Here is an 18,858-nt window from a genome sequence, read left to right on the forward strand (position 1 = left end):
TTCTTCTTCTTCTTTGGGTGCCGTCTTCTTAGCGAAGAGTGGCGATGACTTCTGCAAAGTCTTCTCTATTTTGGTTTTTCTTATTAGACTTTAAAGGCCTAATCCTGTCCATTCTTTGATGTTGCGCAACCAGCTCATTTGTCTTCCACCGGGCCGCGTCTTCCTTCTACTTTCCCTTCTATAATAATTTGAAGGAAGTTATACCTGTCGTGTCTAAATATGTGTCTACGATAAGATGTTCTACGGTTCCTGACAATTTCTGTGAGTTCACGTTATCTATTCAGGCAACCCATGCTAGAAATATTTGTCATGTATAAAATTTAATAAAAAAAAATGTTTCATCCGGCAAGCAGATGGTTACAGGTCTACCAATATTCGGATCCCGTACTAGTAAAATCAGTTTAAATGCGCTAAATACAGTCCTGTTCACTTTCACTGAAGATTACGGTATCAGCGCGGCATTCGTTTATTCGATAAGATATTAGACTTTTTAGACATTCAGCGTTCAGTATTCAGTGTTCCAGTGTTGTGAATTTGAGAGTGAACATGTGTTTATAGTCTGTAGTTATGTTATTTTTAAACACGAAATACTGGAATATCATTATCATAGGGTATTCTAAGTTTTTAATTCTACTATGCTTGGGATGTCATCAATATAATTAGTAAATTTAATAAAACATAGAGGTAAGTAGCACCTACTAATAATTTCTTCCTATGATTTAAAATTTTGAAGTTATATAGATAATGTTGGTGTGGGGTGTGGGTTATAAATAGCAGTATTCAAAGTGATGTGAGAGTGGTCATTATTATCTATGCATCACAATCAAAAAGTATTTGTCGTTTATTTAAATATCTCATACTCATTTATTTATTAAGCATTCCCTAGGGATTATAAATTCCTAAATTCCTAGTTTAAAATCGTATTCTTGGCTGAAGTGGATTATTCCTCTGTCATTTATAACTTGGTATATGCTTTGCTGATGTCGTGACACTTTTCTTATTCTCGCACTGAACGTTCCAGTCTTTAACAATAATTGTTCTTATATCTTCTAACCAGTAACCTACTACGTTATCCAGTCACCTTCTTATAGGGTTTCCTATACATCTGTACCAGAATGGTGTCTATTTGGTTATCCTTTGGATAACCAAATGGACATTTGCTTTTTAAGGTTTATATGCCAATGAGTGATTATGATGTGATGACACAAAAATATATGCCAATCGAACCACAAACCAGCTAACCCTCCAAATTGACTGGGCCACAAATTTTAACTTGGTGTTCCCAGTGGCTACTACCTTACAGGAAGAGCCTATTTTACTTCAAATCAGGCCCGAGGCACTACACAATTTTCGGGCCCCTAAACATGATTTAATAATAATAATAACTTTTTAAATGAATTAATTACTTGATAGAAATATAGTTGCACCAGAAATTTAAATTTTTATTAACAATAATTAAAATTTATATTTAAACAATTAAACATTGTTTAATTGCAGTGTCGCGTTTAAGAGAAAGACAGCTCTATATTTCGGCTATCAAAATAAATACAGATTTGAAGTTTTGCACAGTCGTACCTACAGGTTGAAGGTTCACATTTTTTAAGATACTCAACTGAAATTTAAATTTTTATTTCGGCCTACTGCGAATCCACATACAGGGTGAATTTTCTATATTTTGCTTCGCGTTATCGGAAAAAGTTACTCGAAGGAGTACTTCCAAATCTTAGTCGAACCCCACATACCAAATTGCATGACGAAAGTCACACTTTTAGTTTTTACAGTATTTGTAGTCAGGACCCTAAATGTCCCGAGTTGCATCTCGAACAAGCCAATTTTAAGTTTAGAATCCTGACTGCAAATAATAAAAAAAACTAAAAGTGCGAATTTTGTTATGAAATTTGGTATGTGGGGTTAGAATCATATTTGGAACATCTTTTTCAAATAAGTTTTTTTTGATATCTCTAACGCGAAGCAAAATATCCAAAATGTACCCTGTTTATGGAGTCGCAGTAGGCTGCGTTTAAAATTTAAATTCAGCTGCGTATCTTAAAAAATGTGAACATTCAACCTCTATGACTGTGCAAGACTTCAAATTTATATCTATTTTGATAGCCAAAATATATTGCTATTATTCGTTGAAGAACATTTCTGCAATGTTCCTTTTCTTCTAAATAACTTGTTCCCATTAACGTTAGAATTTGTCCTGCTGTACTACCATTGTACTACCTTGACTAACGTACCAATAATTGATGAAATATGTTCAGGAGATCGCTCATGTTGAATAACCTTCCTATTGATATTTTTCCAGACATTATACCCATCGAAAGTTAGAAAAACAATAATTTTCGTGGAAATCAGTTTACAAACGTAACAATAAACACGGCTACATTTAGGACTGTGCACTAATTACTCGCGAAATATTTTTTCACTATTAGTTTTGATTTTATAAAAAATTGCATTTTCAAATGTTTGGTTTTATTATTATCCAGTTGTGTAACACATTCAATAATTTTATTAATATATTGATTCGTTCGATTATTTAGTTAGAAGATATTGTTGAAATTCCAGATTTAAATGTTTTGGCGAATCCCCTATATCGCTAGGAAAAGAGTTAATGACATTGTCGTTTGCTATAGTAGATGACGGAGATGTATGTACTTGTGACAGGTGAAGTCGCTTAAAAATCACCCGTGTTGAGCTGCCCCCCCCCCCACTTGCAAAAATTAAAAAACAAATAGCCCTGATTTATGAGCTATTTATGAGCTTTCATCTTCCCGGCTTAAGAGAAAGTTGTACTTAAAATGCATTAAATTAATTATTTGGCGACTACATATCATTTAATAATTTATAAGCTTCCAAATTACGCTCATTTAGATCAGTAACTTGCAATTTATTTTCTATAGTGCAGTCACTGAAGGTAAAAATCAACGATTACCTTCAATTTCGGTGAACCTTCATCGATTTTCACGAAAATTGGTCAGTGGTTAGAGGATACCTCAAGAAACAAAGGTGACATGGTACCACCTTGCGCCTTTACCCTGAGGGTGGATACCGCCCCTTCTCGGGGGTGAAAATTATTTTATAAAAAATAACTGCACAAATCTGTAAAAGAACAAATTATAAGCAAAATTTATTATATAAAGTCATTAAAATAAGTCAATACTTTTTAAGTTATTAAACATCAAAAATTTTAATTATTCGTGAAAAAATGCATGTTTTGAAGCGGTTTTTCGTAAATCACTGAAAAACTGTAAGTTTTTACAAAAAAGTTAATAGTAGTTTAATTCGTATAGCTTATATTCTAAGAATAAACTCTTAAATCACACGCCTTTCGATTATAGAGCTACAACCCCTTCGCAAGAAAACCATCCCATATTCCCGGCTTAATAGAGAGAGTTGTACTTAAAATAATTTAAATTAATTATTTGGCGACTAGATATCGTTTAATAATTTATGAGCTCGCAAAATATACGCATCTCAATTATTGAATTGCCATTTTCTTTCTATAGTGCAGTCACTGAAGGTAAAAATCTATTATGATTTTCGATTTCGGTAAATCTCCATTCATTTTCACGAAAATTTGTGAGCAGGTAGAGGATACGTCAAGAAAGAAAATTAACAATAACAACTTAGCGGGGTGTATATGTCACCCCTTCTCGGGGGTGAAAATTAGTTTATTAAAAATAACCCCACAAATCAAGAGAGAGACAAATTCTAAGCAAAATTTGTTATATAATGTTATTAAAATAAATCAATACTTTTTGAGTTATTAAAGATCAAATATTTTAATTTTTGTGAAAGAAAATGCATGCTTTAAAGCGATTTTTCATAAATAACTTAAAAACTGTAAGTTTTTACAAAAAAGTTTTCATCACTAAAATTGAAGCTAATAAAAAATATAATAAATTGCTGACTTGAAAAACAATTTAATGTAAATTTAAAGTAAGTTATAGGTAATAGGTAATTACATGTATAGTTTTTTCTGCGACTATTCAAATCTAAGGATTCAAGCTTAAATAACGGGAAAGAGATGCATTTTATAACACTTACTAAATACTTGTCAAAGTACTTAGAAATACCTATCAAATGAGCTCCAGAAAAAGTTGATAGCATCAAAAGATATACTCCAAAAATTTTTTCAAAAAAAAAATGAATTTTTTTAATCACTCTGTTAATTTTTATGATATCAGGCACATCCAACTATTTGAAAGGTAATTTCAAGAGCTATAAAACTGTATTACATTTAGGCCCGATACTTTATGTCTCGATTAACAGCCGGTTAGTTCACCGGGGTTTAATCGTGACCTCTTTAGGGTCTCTTGCGTTGTAATAAATGCAATTATAAGTATTATTATTATTCTTATTTATAATCATAATAGTACTTGTAATTGCATTTATTACAACGCAAGAGACCCTAAAGAGGTCCCGATTAAACTCCGGTTAACTAACCGGCTGTCAACCGAGGCATAAAGTACCGGCTTAATCTTTTAAATACTTTATTTTTTATGATAATAGGTTAAAGAGCTCCAGTTACATTGTTCTCGTAGTAAAATTTAGGCTTAAACGTTTCTATCTTCGTTATTTTGATTCATATATAAATCAAAAGAGAAGTAAAATCGTTGCTAATAAAAAAAACTCAAATTTCGTTATCTATCATTTTTTACGTCAATCGTGTATTGTTGGAGTTATTATTTTAAATATGATCTAAAATCATCTATATTTGAAAGATTAAATGTTCTACAGTTTTATAGCTATATACTTTATAAGTATAAATTTTGATGCTATCAACTTTTTCTGGAGCTCATTTTTGATAGGTATTTCTAAGTACTTTGACAAGTATTTAGTACCTAAGTGTTATAAAATGCACCTCTTTCCCGTTATTTAAGCTTGAATCCTTAGATTTGAACAATCGGAGAAAAAATATACATTTAATTACCAATAACTTACTTTAAATTAACATTAAAGGGTTTTTCAAGTAATAAATTTACTATATTTTTTATTAGGTTCAATTTTAGTGATGAAAACTTTTTTGTAAAAACTTACAGTTTTCGAGTTATTTATGAAAAATCGCTTTAAAGCATGCATTTTCTTTCACAAAAATTAAAATATTTGATCTTTAATAACCCAAAAATTATTGATTTATTTTAATAACATTATATAACAAATTTTGCTTAGAATTAGTCCCTCTCTCGATTTGTGGGGTTATTTTTAATAAAGTAATTGTCACCCCGAGAAGGGGTGACATATACCCCAGGCTAAAACCGCAAGTTGTTATTGTCAATTCGTGAAAATGAATGGAGATTTACCGAAATCGAAGGTCATAGTTGATTTTTACCTTCAGTGACTGCACTATAGAAAGAAAATGGCAATTCAATAATTGAGATGCGTATATTTTGCGAGCTCATTAATTATTAAACGATATGTAGTCGCCAAATAATTAATTTAAATTATTTTAAGTACAACTCTCTCTTAAGCCGGGAATATGGGATGGTTTTCTTGCGAAGGGGTTGTAGCTCTATAATCGAAAGGTGCGTGATTTAAGAGTTTATTCTTAGAATATTAGCTATACGAATTAAACTACTATTAACTTTTTTGTAAAAACTTACAGTTTTTCAGTGATTTACGAAAAACCGCTTCAAAACATGCATTTTTTCACGAATAATTAAAATCTTTGATCTTTAATAACTTAAAAAGTATTGACTTACTTTAATAACTTTTTCTTTTATTGATTTGCGCAGTTATTTTTTATAAAATAATTTTCACCCCCGAGAAGGGGCGGTATCCACCCTCAGGGTAAAGGCGCAAGGTGGTACCATATCACCTTTGTTTCTTGACGTATCCTATAACCACTGACCAATTTTCGTGAAAATCGATGAAGGTTCACCGAAATTGAAGGTAATCGTTGATTTTTACCTTCAGTGACTGCACTATACAAAATAAATTGCAGTTTACTGATCTAAATGCGCGTAATTTTAAGCTTATACATATATTATTAAATGATATGTAGTCGCCAAATAATTAATTTAATGCATTTTAAGTACAACTTTCTCTTAAGCCGGGAAGATAGGGTGGTTTTCTTGCGAAGGGGTTGTAGCTCAATAATCGAAATGCACGTGATTTAATAGTTTATTCTTAGAGTATATAAGCTATAGGAATTATATCCGCAATACGATATATTTTAAGTTTTCTCAGCATTTTTCTCTTAAGTTAAATCAATTAAAGGGTTGTTTGGGGGTGAAGGGGATGAGCTCGAAAATCGAAACTATATAATTTCAAGAGCTCATAAATACTCGTAATGCTGCCGCAAAAACCGATTCAATATTCCTATTTTTAAGTAGTAGGGGCTGACTGAGCCCCCCCGCCCCCACTAAACTTTTAAATTCCTGCTCAGTGGAACGAGCTCAAAATTTTTAGTTTGCGGAATATGAAAGCTCATAAATAGCTCATAAATCAGGGCTATTTGTTTTTTGATTTTTTCCAGGGGGGGGGGCAGCTCAACACGGGTTTAAAAATCAACAGTGGTGTGTGGAGTCATCATTTATCATTCCCTGTTCGTAAAATGAAAAATGAAAGTTTGTTTTATTATAGCAATAAAAATTTTTTTGGTGATCTTTCCTGGCACCAGTAAAATGCGGGCCCGAGGCAGGAGCCTCACGGGCCTAGTGGTAAAATAGACCCTGCCTAAATGACGGTATACATGATGCCAGTAAGAAAGCAAGTAAAGTGCGCAGGTTACTTGTCACAAGGTACTTGCCTTTTGTTTAGCTTGAGTCTTGAGTCATATGCCTTAAAATATGACTCAAGTAAATGTCTCCAAAAAAACAAGTACCTACCTTGTGGCAAGTATCCTGCCCACTTCACTTGCTTTCTCACTGGCTTCATATATACCGTATGCTGGCCTTTAGCCTCATTTAAGTACTCTTGGCAAGTTTACTGACGATTTGAAAATATTGAAATAATCATGCCGAAATCGAAGATAAAATCAATAAAAACTATTTATAGGCAAGGGAAACAAATGAGCAGGGAAAAAGCATAACATTCCAACCAGAATAAAGATGTTCAACTACTATCTCCTTTAACGGTCGGTCTGACCTACCCAGAGCATTTCTACGTCTTATTAAATCTCTAATCCAAACTCGTTTTTTCATATGTTTTTGGGGGGTCCGGACAAATAATCCCCGGACAAATAATCCCGGATAAAAAATCCCCACAAATTATCCCCGGACAAAAACTCCCTGGACAAAAAACCACGGACAAATAATCCCCGGACAAAAAATCCCGGACAAATAATTCGCACAAATTTTTTGGACAAAATATCCCTACAAAAAATCCCGAACAAGAAAAACCCAAGAAATATTTGCTGCCGAATAGTTCTCTAAAAGTTTTCCCGAAATTTTAACAAATTTCGAATTCCAATTCCATGCTAAAAACTTTAAATTTTACATGGCAAAAGAGTGTGAGTTTTTTCAAAGATCGTGGAAGATATGGGGAATGAGCTAAGGCCCCGTTTTCCTGACAGGCGCTTAACGGGCGTCTTGATAACGCGCGATTACAACTACATACATTTTACTGAAGACGGTTCACATGCTAACGTGCGTTTTAGGTCATTAACGCGCGTTGGCATGTGAACAGTCTCAAGTAAAATGTTTGTAGTTGTAATCGCGCGTTATCAAAATGCGCTTCAAACGCCTGTCATGAAAACGGGGCCTTAGCGCACTCCCCATATTTTCCACGATTTTTGAAAAAACTTAAACTTTTTAGTCATGTATAATTTTTTAGATAACTATTCGACAGCAAATATTTCTTAGGGATTTTTTGTGGGAATTTTTTGTCCGGTATTTTTTGTGGGAATTTTTTGTCCGGGGATTTTTTGTCCAGGGATAATTTGTGGGGATTTTTTGTCCGGGATTATTTGTCATAGCTTCGTTTCTGGAATAGCCATTTAGTGGAGTCACTGAAGGTTTTCACCTCCGATTTAGTTGAACCTCCATCGATTTTCATGAAAATTGGTGAGTAATTAAAGGAAAACTCAAGGAACAAAGGTGACATGATGCCAACTTGCGCTTTTACTCTGGGGTGGATGCCACGCCTTCTCGGGGGTGAAAATTATTTTATTAAAAATAATACCATAAGTCGATAGAGGGACAAATTATAAGCAAAATTTGTTATATCAAGTTATTAATATAAATCAACACTTTTTGACTTATTAAAGACCAAAGATTTTATTTTTTTAGTAAAAAAATGAATATTTTAAATCGGTTTTTCACGTATAACTCAAAAACTATAAATAAGCTTTTACAAAATAGTTATTCTTACTGAAATTGATTATAATAAAAAACTGAATACATTCCTCACTTAAAGAACTAAACTAATGTTAGTTCAAAGTGAGTTATTGGCAATTGAATGTGTATTTTTTTCGACAAGTACCCAAATCTAAGTATTCAATCAAGCTTAAATAACGGGAAAACGATGCAATGTATAAAATATACCTGCTAATCATTTGTCAACGTACTTCAGAATAGCTATTAAATAAGCTTCAGAACAAGTTAATGGCGTCAAAATTAAGCAAGTTATAATGAAAATAAAAGAACCCTTTCGAATTTTTTAGGAAAAAGTGAAAAATAAAACATACGTAATTTCCACAAAAATTAAAATTTATAGTAATCCTTACAAAAACTTCTTTATATTAGCATAAGTAATGATTTTAATAATTTTGACCAGTTTAGAATGCATATTTTTGAAAAAAAGATGTAATTTAAAAAAATCATAATTTTTAAAATTATTGTAATGTTCATACTCTTCTGAAAATAACTCCAAAAATACTCAATGTACGTAAAAAATGATATATACCCAAATTTTAGTATTTTTTGTGTCAAATATTTTACCTGTTTTACTATTTCCATAGGGTAAAAAATAACCGAGATAGAAACGTTTAAATCTTAAATTTTGCTGTGAAAACCATGCAACCGGGGTCATTTAACCTTTTATATTAAAAAAATAAGGGGTCTAAAAGATTAAATTCAACGTGGTTAAATAGCCCTTGGAATTAACTTTCAAACGGTTTTTAGATAAACCTGATATCTTAAAAATAGATGGAGTTATTAAAAAAAAAACAATAACATTTTTTGGAAACATTTTTAAAAAATAAATTTTGAAAAAATTTTGGTGTATAAATTTTAATGATATTAACATGTTCGGGGGCTCGTTTGATAGATATTTTTAAGTGTTTTGACAAATGTTAAATAAGTTTATGTTATAAAATGCATCATTTTCCCGTTATTTCAGCTAATACTTAGATGTTTTTACTCGCCCAAAAAAATATATATTCAATTACCTATAACTCACTTTTAGTTAACATTAAAAGGTTTTCTAGTAAAGAGATTATTTAGTGTTTTATTAGCTTCAATGCTGGTAATGTAATAACTTTTTTCTACAACCGTGTTAAAAATGCAATTTTTAGCACTTCAAACGAGCGTTAAAAATGCTACTTTAAGGCACTAGTGCTTTAAAATATTTTTAAGACACTGTTATAGAACACTAAAATAGTTCTTATTGACCGTATAGGCAATTTTGATGTAATGCCAAAAAAATATAAAAATGGAATGTCAGTCAAGTTCAAGTAAAAGTTTTTGTAGATATTGTCCTGTAATTACGTTTGTAGAAAAAATATTGTATGATATGCGTGTTAAAAAGTACATTTTTAAGGCACTTATGTGAATTGCAGAACTCGCTATCGCTCATTCTGCAAGCTTTCACATGCGTGCCTTAAACGTGTACTTTTAACACTTATATCATAAATAACTATTTTGTAAAAACTTATAGTTTTTGAGTTATTGATAAAAAATCGGTTAAAAACATGCATTTTTCTCAAAAAAAATTAAAATCTTTGATCTTCAATAACTCAAAAAGTTTTGATTTATTTTAATAACTTTATATAACAAATTTTTCTTAGAATTTATCCCACTATCGAATTATGGGGCTATTTTCAATAAAATAATTTTCACCCCGGAGAAGGGGTGGCATCCACCCCAGGACAAAAGCGCAAGTTGACACCATGTCTGTCACCTTTGTTCCTTGAGATATCCTCTACTAACCAGTCACCAATTTTCATGCTAATCTATGGAGGTTCAACGAAATCGGAGGTAATAGCTTATATCCACCTTCAGTGACTGCACTAATTATTATCATAGCAAGAATAAGAATATTAAAACCGAAAAATAAACTACCTATATTGAAGATTGATCGGATTTCAACGTTTATGCTTTAACCTTGGTCACTTAGTCCTGTCCATGCTACTAAGAAAAACCCGAAGTAAATGTTTTGCCAGTGGAATAAACCAAGATTTTGCAGGTAAATAGATTCACTGCGCATTTTAATGCGATGGCGATATCTCATTCATCCTGGGACGAGTTTCAAATTTTTTATAGTATAGGAAAATATGCAAAACGGTTTTAATATAGCAATTAATTGTACAAAAAAGTAAAAACACTGACTAGGACTGGTAGCCTAATCAAATAAAATAGAATCAAGATGTTCGGTACAGGTTGGAATAAATTCTATATCAAATATCAAAGTTCACGTGAAAACAGTAGTGTAGGAAACATAGGTTGAACTTCGCAAATTCGACACAAGTCCGGTTTGGTTGTATTTTTTTTCTGGTATAGAGGGGTGCTTGTGCTTATTATGAGACTAATAACTAATTTTCTTAAAAGATTTCGCCCCGGAACACCCATTTTCATCACTTTAAAGGGAATAATTTGTGGTTTTTGCGAAACGTAGCCGTTCCTATACGTTTTTGCAAAAAATTCCTTAATAGAAATATGAAGAGCACCATATTTCCTACAATTTGTTCCGGAATAGCATATGTCTATCAGGGGTCCGGACAAATAATTCCCGTACAAAAAAATCTCCACAAATTATCCCTAGACAAAAAATCCCTGGACAAAAAATCTCCGCAAAAAATCCCCACAAATAATGCCCACAAATAATCTCCGGACAAATAATCCCCGGACAAAAAATCCCACAAAAAATCCCGTACAAAAAATCCCAAAGAATTATTTGCTGCCGCATAGTTATCTAAAAGTTTTCAGTAGTAATTGCACAAGAGCTCTAAAATTCTATATTAATTTTAGAGATCGAGTGCAATTTGTTGCGATTATTTCATGAATAAAACTGTTCAAAACCAAAATTCTATTGTAATTTATTTATGTAAGTACAAATTAGTACAATTAAACACACAGTTGTTATAAATATTTTACGGTTGAAAGTCATCACTTTTATAATTTTTAAAACATTAATTTTCATTAATGTCACTGAATGTATTTTTTCATAGCAACGAAGGGCATCTGACGTAATATACTTGACGACGGGAAATTATCAAAAATTATCAATTTAATTTAGATTTCTGTAGCTTTCTATTGGTCAGAATCTCCTATGAATGAAGTAATCAGTAGTAATTGCACAAGAGCTCTAAAATTCTATATTAATTTTAGAGATCGAGTGCAATTTGTTGCGATTATTTCATGAATAAAACTGTTCAAAACCAAAATTTTATTGTAATTTATTTATGTAAGTACAAATTAGTACAATTAAACACACAGTTGTTATAAATATTTTACGGTTGAAAGTCATCACTTTTATAATTTTTAAAACATTAATTGTCATTATTGTCACTGAATGTATTTTTTCATAGCAACGAAGGGCATCTGACGTAATATACTTGACGACGGGAAATTATCAAAAATTATCAGTTTAATTTAGATTTCTGTAGCTTTCTATTGGTCAGAATCTCCTATATGAATGAAATAATCCCGTGAATGCAATCTACGCAAATGTTTTTCAGCCTTAGTGCATGAGAGTTGTAATAGCAATCGGCATGAAACCACTTTTCGGCACGAAAATAATGATTAACAAATAAAATTAAGCATGAATTATTGTAATTTCGGTTACCAAATTTCGAATTCCAATTGTGAGTTTTTTCAAAAATGGTGGATATGGGGAATAAACTAAGGCTGTGGGAATCATGTTGTAATTATTCGCTTAAATCTTTTGCTCACTCTGCTTTGAATAACTCTGTTCAAAACATTGTCTATTTGTGTTGATAACTGCTGGCTCTGAAAACGATAATCGTGATTGTAATGCCAAAAATCCGTTCCACGCATCGCAAGAAAAGTTATACAAAGCTTTTCGATTATTTTGACTTTTTTGGTGTTTTTGGGAACAAATTTATGGGCATTACTATTTGATATGCGGTTTTTAAAAAAGCGTAATTGAGGATCTGTGTGCATCCATAAAAAAACTTTAAAAAATTATCCATAAATCAAACCATACATAGCTGCTCGGGTAGAGGCCAGATGGGAGAAGGTCTGTAGGACGGCCTAGAAAAAGGTGGAAATATGCAGTCAGAGAAGATTGGGAGACAATGAGAGTGAGACAGTTGTAAATAGTGGCACAGGACCGACAAACAGAAGAAAATAGTAAACGCGGCAAAGACTCTCGAAGAGTTATAACGCCATCGATGATGATGATGACTAAATATTTTTGACGTTAAATTTACAAAAAGTAACAGGATTTTTTGCATTACAATTAAGATTATAGTTTTTAGGACCAGCAGTTATCATCACGGATAGATAATGTTTTGAGTTATTCAAAGCATAGTGAGCAAAAGATTTAAGAGAGTAATTACATGATTCCCACAGCCTTACCTTATCCTTATATCTTCCACGATTTTGGAAAAAACTCACAATTAGAAATCGAAATTTACATACAAGGGCAAACCATCCCGCTCCGTGTAGCAGCTCGAATGGATACGCTATGAGCTCCCCCACCCCCACATATAAACCGCAAACCGGTTGATCGAAGAGGGTGAGCGCCTAGCGGGGTTCGCCGACGTATCCACTATGTGGAGGTGCTACACGGAGCGGGGTTCGCGACGTATCCACTAAGTGGAGGTGCTACACGGAGCGGGGTTCGCCCTTGTATGGATACGTGACTTCATGCACTGAGGCTGAAAAACATTTGCGGCTATGGCATTCACGGGAAAACTATTCGGCAGTAAATATTTCTTGGAGATTTTTTGTGGGGATATTTTGTCCAAAAAAATTTGTGGGGATTTTTTGACTGGGATTTTTTGTGGGAATTTTTTGTCCAGGGATAATTTGTGGGGATTTTGTACGGGATTAGTTGTCCGAGGAATATTTGTCCTAGCTTCGTCTATCACCCACCATTTAGCGGAGGTAGCGCCCCAAAGTTGACAAGTTTTTAAAAAAGATGTTTTTAAACAAAAATATTTTTCCCTAACTGTAATGGGAATCAAGAAGAAACCATGCGGCAATTAATCACAAATAGGTGGCTGATTTTTTGGTAAAGGTTTCATTTAATGGCAATTGCCCATTTTTTAAATACATATTAAAACACCCCTTTTTATACCATCTGAACCATTTATCCTAGCGTAAAAACCTTATTACCCAGCGATTATCCATGTACTGGTGTTATTTACAAATTTGTATAATACACCCCTATTTTTCCCCCGAAGCAGCCCGGAAAAAGGAGAATTACTAAAAAAGTTGTTTTCTTGGAATCCTTCACACACCATGCCCTTTATTAAAATGCTGCATATAGTATTTTGTGCACGTTATTATTACCCATGCATCGATACCAAAAGCGATTTCTTGGTGCAATCCCTGTAGTCAAAAAATGAAACTAAAACGGAGGGTTGAAATTTTTTTTTGCTTTTTGACCCATACAGCTCCATCGATAGGGTTTTTCATAAATATACAGGGTGTCCAGAAACTCTACCGACAAACCAAGACAGGAGATGCCTCAGATAAATTGAGGATATTTTAACCCAATTCTTCTAGTCCGAAAATGCTTTCCTAAGGGAGCTAGAGCTCTTTGAAGATGGCGTCTTGTAATTAGTTTTTCTTAAATAACTCCAGAACGCTTCTATTTAGAAAAACAAAAATTGGTACACATATTTATCTTCTAGAGATAAATCGATTTCATCCATTGTGAATTTCTTATACCGGTCATAGGCGTCCGTTTTGGGTAAGGCAACGGTTATTTTATCGCATAACTTTTTTGTCTTTAACTTTTAAGCATTTTTTGATACTGTATTATTATATTGTGAGATATTCTAGTACGAAAAGGTACTCTTGACTTAAGTCGGTAGGACACACCGTTTTCTAGAAAAATAAATTTGAAAATTTTTCGTGTTTAGAATTTGAAAAAAAATTTAAAAAAAAACGGTGTATTTTATCAACTTATAGCAAGAGTAACTTTTAGTACTAGAATACCTCACAATTTAATAATCTAAAGTCAAAAATTCTTAAAAATTAAAGACAAAAAAGTTATGCGATAAAATAACCTTTCACCTATCCAAAACGGACGCATATGACCGGTACTGGAAATTTGCAATTAATGAAATCGATTCGTCTCTGGAATATAAATAAACGTACCAGTTTTCGTTTCTCTAAATGGTTTTTTTTTTATTTTTTTTTTGGAAATTCAAAAAACGAAAAATTTTCAAATCAATTTTTCTAGAAAACGGTGTGTCCTACCGACTTAAAGTAAGAGTACCTTTTAGTACTAGCATACATCATAATTTAATAATCCAGTGTCAAAATTGCTTAAAAGTTAAAGACATAAAAGTTATACGATAAAATAACCGTTGCCCTACCCAAAACGGACGCCTATGACTGGTACTAAAAATTCACAATAAATGTAATCGATTTATCTCTAGAAGGTAAATATGCAAAACAATTTTCATTTTTGTAAATAGACGCGTTCTGGAGTTATTTAAGAAAAACTAATTACAAGACGCCATTTTCAAAGAGCACTAGCTCCCTTAGGAAGCATTTTCGGACTAGAAGAATTGGATTAAAATATCCTCAATTTATCTGAGGAATCTCCTGTCTTCGTTTGTCGGTAGAGTTTCTGGACACCCTGTATATGGTTATTGCAACATCCCTGCGGAAACTACCCCCATCCCTGAAAATAAGTTTAACGAGCATGTTTTTACAATTTCCTCATTATAATACCTATGCATTTTTCTAAAACAAAACTTATACAGAATTAAAGACCACTATTATTTTCTCTACAAATAATTTCCTAGGCATTTTTTTTCGTATAAGCAACCGTTACGGCACAGTGGCGTCGTAAACCTCAGAAATTCTTTGACAGGCTCCAGTTTTTGTTTGTGTCACCTATTCATTTTATTGATAACGTACTTATGGTAAATAAAAAAACACACTGTCTGCTACACATTATGACCTATTCATATTTTGCTTTCTTTGCACCCTAAATCAATGTTTGTATATTTTCGTTATTAATTCTCCTTTGGTGGTTCGGGGGGAAAATTTATCAATTTATTACACCATATATAATTGTGAACGGCCGTGGCATGATTACTGGCCTCATACGCCAGAGCACACGGGTTCGAGCCCCGCAATCGACAATCTATTTTCATTTCTTAAAATGATACGAACCTTTTCACCGTGCCTCGTAGAGCATGTTAAGCCTTCGGTCCCCTTTGCTAGTGTACATCGACACTAGTTACTTGAAGCAGGGTTAAAGATATAAATCGCGCCGAAATAATCCGAAAGGATCTCCCCGGCAAAAATGCCAAATGATATTAATATTACCGTATAATTTTTTTTGTATCTCTTACGTTAAACGAGTAATTTGACTTACTTGCACTAATGACACTGTATATCTTACATAAATATGATAAGACATTTATTTTCTATTACAACAATATTGTCAATTACAGTTGATCCAAATGATCAAGGTCTATAACTGCCGACTCGATGGATCCTGATAATGCGGATGGGTCCAACTTACGGAAGAAGAGTGTTCCGTCGAAGGTAAGAAGTTGATTGTCTGTATTTGTGGTATAATGGATTTGTATTTACAACATAAAATAGGATAAGAACTTAGAGTATAGAATATCATGATTATCATCAACCCGTACGCGTCCACTGCTGGACATAGCTCTATCTCACCTGTTTTCATCTGTCTCTGCCTTGTGCGGTTTGCATCTAGTTACTTATAGCACTCTTCAGATCATAGGTCCATCTGGTTGGTGGACATCCCCTGCTCCGTAGTGACTCTTGTCGTGGCTTCCACTCGATAATACGTTTTGTTCATTGGTTGTCTGATAATCTGCAGACGCCGATGTGTCGTGTCCATTTCCACTTTAGCAACGCGATTCTTTCGGCAGCGTCTGTTGTTTTTGTTCTACGACGTATTTCTTCGTTTGGGATTCGGTCCCTCAGGGAGATACCCAACATATGGCACTCCATAGGCCTCAGAGTTATGCGAATCTTGTTCACTACCTTTTTTGTAAGTGTTAATGTTTCCGCTCCATAAGTGAGTACAGGTAACATACACTGGTCAAAGATTTTCCTATTGAGGCATACAGGTAAATCCGATTTAAATATAGCTATGTCTAGTATATTTTAATTTACAAGACGCTGCCCAAGTTAATCCTATGCGACGTGGGAGCTCAGGTTTCCTCTGCCCAACCGAATTTATTGTCCCAAGTACACAGTACTCCTATGATATCAAATTTGTGCCAAGAATACTATACGGAGCATATAAATAATAGGGACTCAACAAAGTGTGCAAGAAACACAATATGTTGAAATAACACAGGTAAAATTATTTAATTATCTAGGGGCGCTTTGGACAATGATGGGCTAGTACAAGAGGAAATTATACAACGAATACACAATGAAAAGAAGGTGATTGGAGTATGGTGGCGTCAATATATAATGGAGAAAAGAAACATTATAATTGGAAAAGTATTTGCGGAGTCTGTCATGATGTATGGAAGTGAAGTGTGGACTTAAAACACTGGAGCACTGGAGGAAAGAGAAAATTGGAGCTTGTAGAGATGGATTATCTTAAAAAAAAAAACGCCAGAATGTCAAGGCCCGATAGAATTATCAACGGGGCCATTACATATAGATTAAGTACCACAGACATGTTAATTGATAGAATAGAGATAAATATTTTAGGTCTTAGGTGGTTTGGACACCTTCTACAGATGCAATAAAGTAGATGGCTCAGTACAGTATTTAGGCTGATCCCACCAGAAAGACTTACAAGAGAAATACCAAGATTGTCCTGAAGTGAAACTATCAGGAAGGTATTTTAGTGACGAAATTTGGAGGAAGAGGGCGCTCAAGATAGGTAGTGATAGCGACTAGGCATTCCTTTCACATGTCTAGTTTGTATTTAATGTCAGATATTCTCTTTCGTTTATATCAACTAAATTACCTATTGTTATTATTTTTATTTTTAAGCGATTTGATGAAATTACTGCATCTCTTGTTGATAAGCAGGTAATCTATCTGATTTATGATAATAATCTTTTTTTATCGACAGCGGATTTCCATGTTGAGAGTCTACATGCTAGTATGTAATTGAAAGAATATATATTATCTGTCGCTATAATTTTAAACTCTTGACAACATTTCTCCAGCCTATTTCTGCTTTCGCTTCTTATTTCGAGTACGAATTTATCAATAACATCTTGGCATTCATTCAGACCGTGTTCTCATCAAAAGCAACTGGTGACCGCAAGCCTATTGCAACGCAATGGCACAGTATAAAGAGGGACAGTAGAACCACTCTCCGAAAAATTGGAAGTAAAATCTGTAGTCGTGCATGGCGACCGCGCAATGTTGGCAGTCGCTTTTGCCCCACTCTCGCATTGCTATTCGCATAGAAACATACGGCTTTTAACAGGTAAAACCCGCATCCACACCATTGGTGAATTACCAATTGCGTACTGCCGGTATTACTTCCTGAGATCAAAGCGCCGACAGAAGAGTGATTTTACTGTGGAACCTCTATATACTGTGGCAACGGCAACGTTTAAACACACGTATTTTCACCCAATAAAAGGCAACTCTACTGCGACGCAACCAGTTGCTAAATGGTTGCTGTCAGCTCTGCATCCCACGTCACTATCGCCAGTTGTGGTGCTTATGTAGTCATTGCGGACGAGATAGCAAGAACTTTGAATTTTATGGCCTTCCTCGAAGCACACACATGTTTATACATATGATATGACAAAGGCATCTTAACAGGATTAATTAATTATCATAATTTAACAGAATCACTAATCAATTCCTGTGCCACTATATAAGAACTATGTCCCAAATTTATCGTATAAAATGGGTAAACCCAAAATTTTTGGTATGTTTTTTTAAGCTTTGTCACTAGCAAGTATGCAGCTGTAGGCGAATCAACGAAGCACTAAAAAGTTGAAAACCTAGGAATTTTGTGCAGTAAGATGAATCATCATGCAACTTTTTGCATTCGATCCGAGAGATTGTCAGAAAATTGTGTGAAGTAAATTAATCTCCGGGAGATGAAAATTGCATTTTGTGCATAAGAAAAATGCATTTTCAAAGTATATTTCGAAGATGTGGAAAATAAATAAATTAAAACTCGGGAAATGTCACTCAATCTTTTGCGCAGACGGCCGATACTTCTTCTACCGATTGGTGATTTACCGCTTTGGCTATTTTGACCACACGTGTCTCCCTAATTCCGGTTAGGTGATTATTCTATTTAGTATCCATTCCTTTACACCATACGTTACACTGTCTTCTAATGTCTTCACTCCTCTTTCGATCTCTCAGAGTATTTCCTCTAATTCTTCTCAGTACTTTCATCTCTGCCGTTTCCAGTAGTCGTTGTGTTGTGGCTGTATCGGGCCATGTTTCTGATGCATATATGTCATATTGCCCTTACACTGGCTTTATGAATTCTTGACTTCATCTCAGTGTTCTTCGTTATTCTGGAACCCCATGAAGTATGTTTAGCATTCCAGTCTCCTACTGCTAG

General features: G+C 33.7%; 1 protein-coding gene across 3 annotated transcripts in view; it reads left to right on the forward strand.

Moving 5' to 3' along the window:
- The first annotated feature begins 493 nt into the window (after positions 1–493).
- LOC126884080 (uncharacterized) overlaps positions 494–18,858 on the forward strand; it is a 112,979-nt gene continuing 94,614 nt past the window's right edge. For 2 of the 3 annotated variants that reach the window (XM_050649862.1, XM_050649865.1), the window contains exons 1-2: positions 494–684; positions 15,770–15,863. In XM_050649862.1, coding sequence (XP_050505819.1) covers positions 15,807–15,863 — 57 coding nt within the window. In that variant the 5' untranslated portion in view covers positions 494–684; positions 15,770–15,806. The remainder of the gene's footprint in view (positions 685–15,769; positions 15,864–18,858) is intronic. The other variant, XM_050649861.1, reaches the window with a different exon arrangement.

The sequence above is a fragment of the Diabrotica virgifera genome, chromosome 4 (assembly GCF_917563875.1).
Source record: "Diabrotica virgifera virgifera chromosome 4, PGI_DIABVI_V3a".
Classification (NCBI taxonomy): Eukaryota; Metazoa; Arthropoda; class Insecta; order Coleoptera; family Chrysomelidae; genus Diabrotica; species Diabrotica virgifera.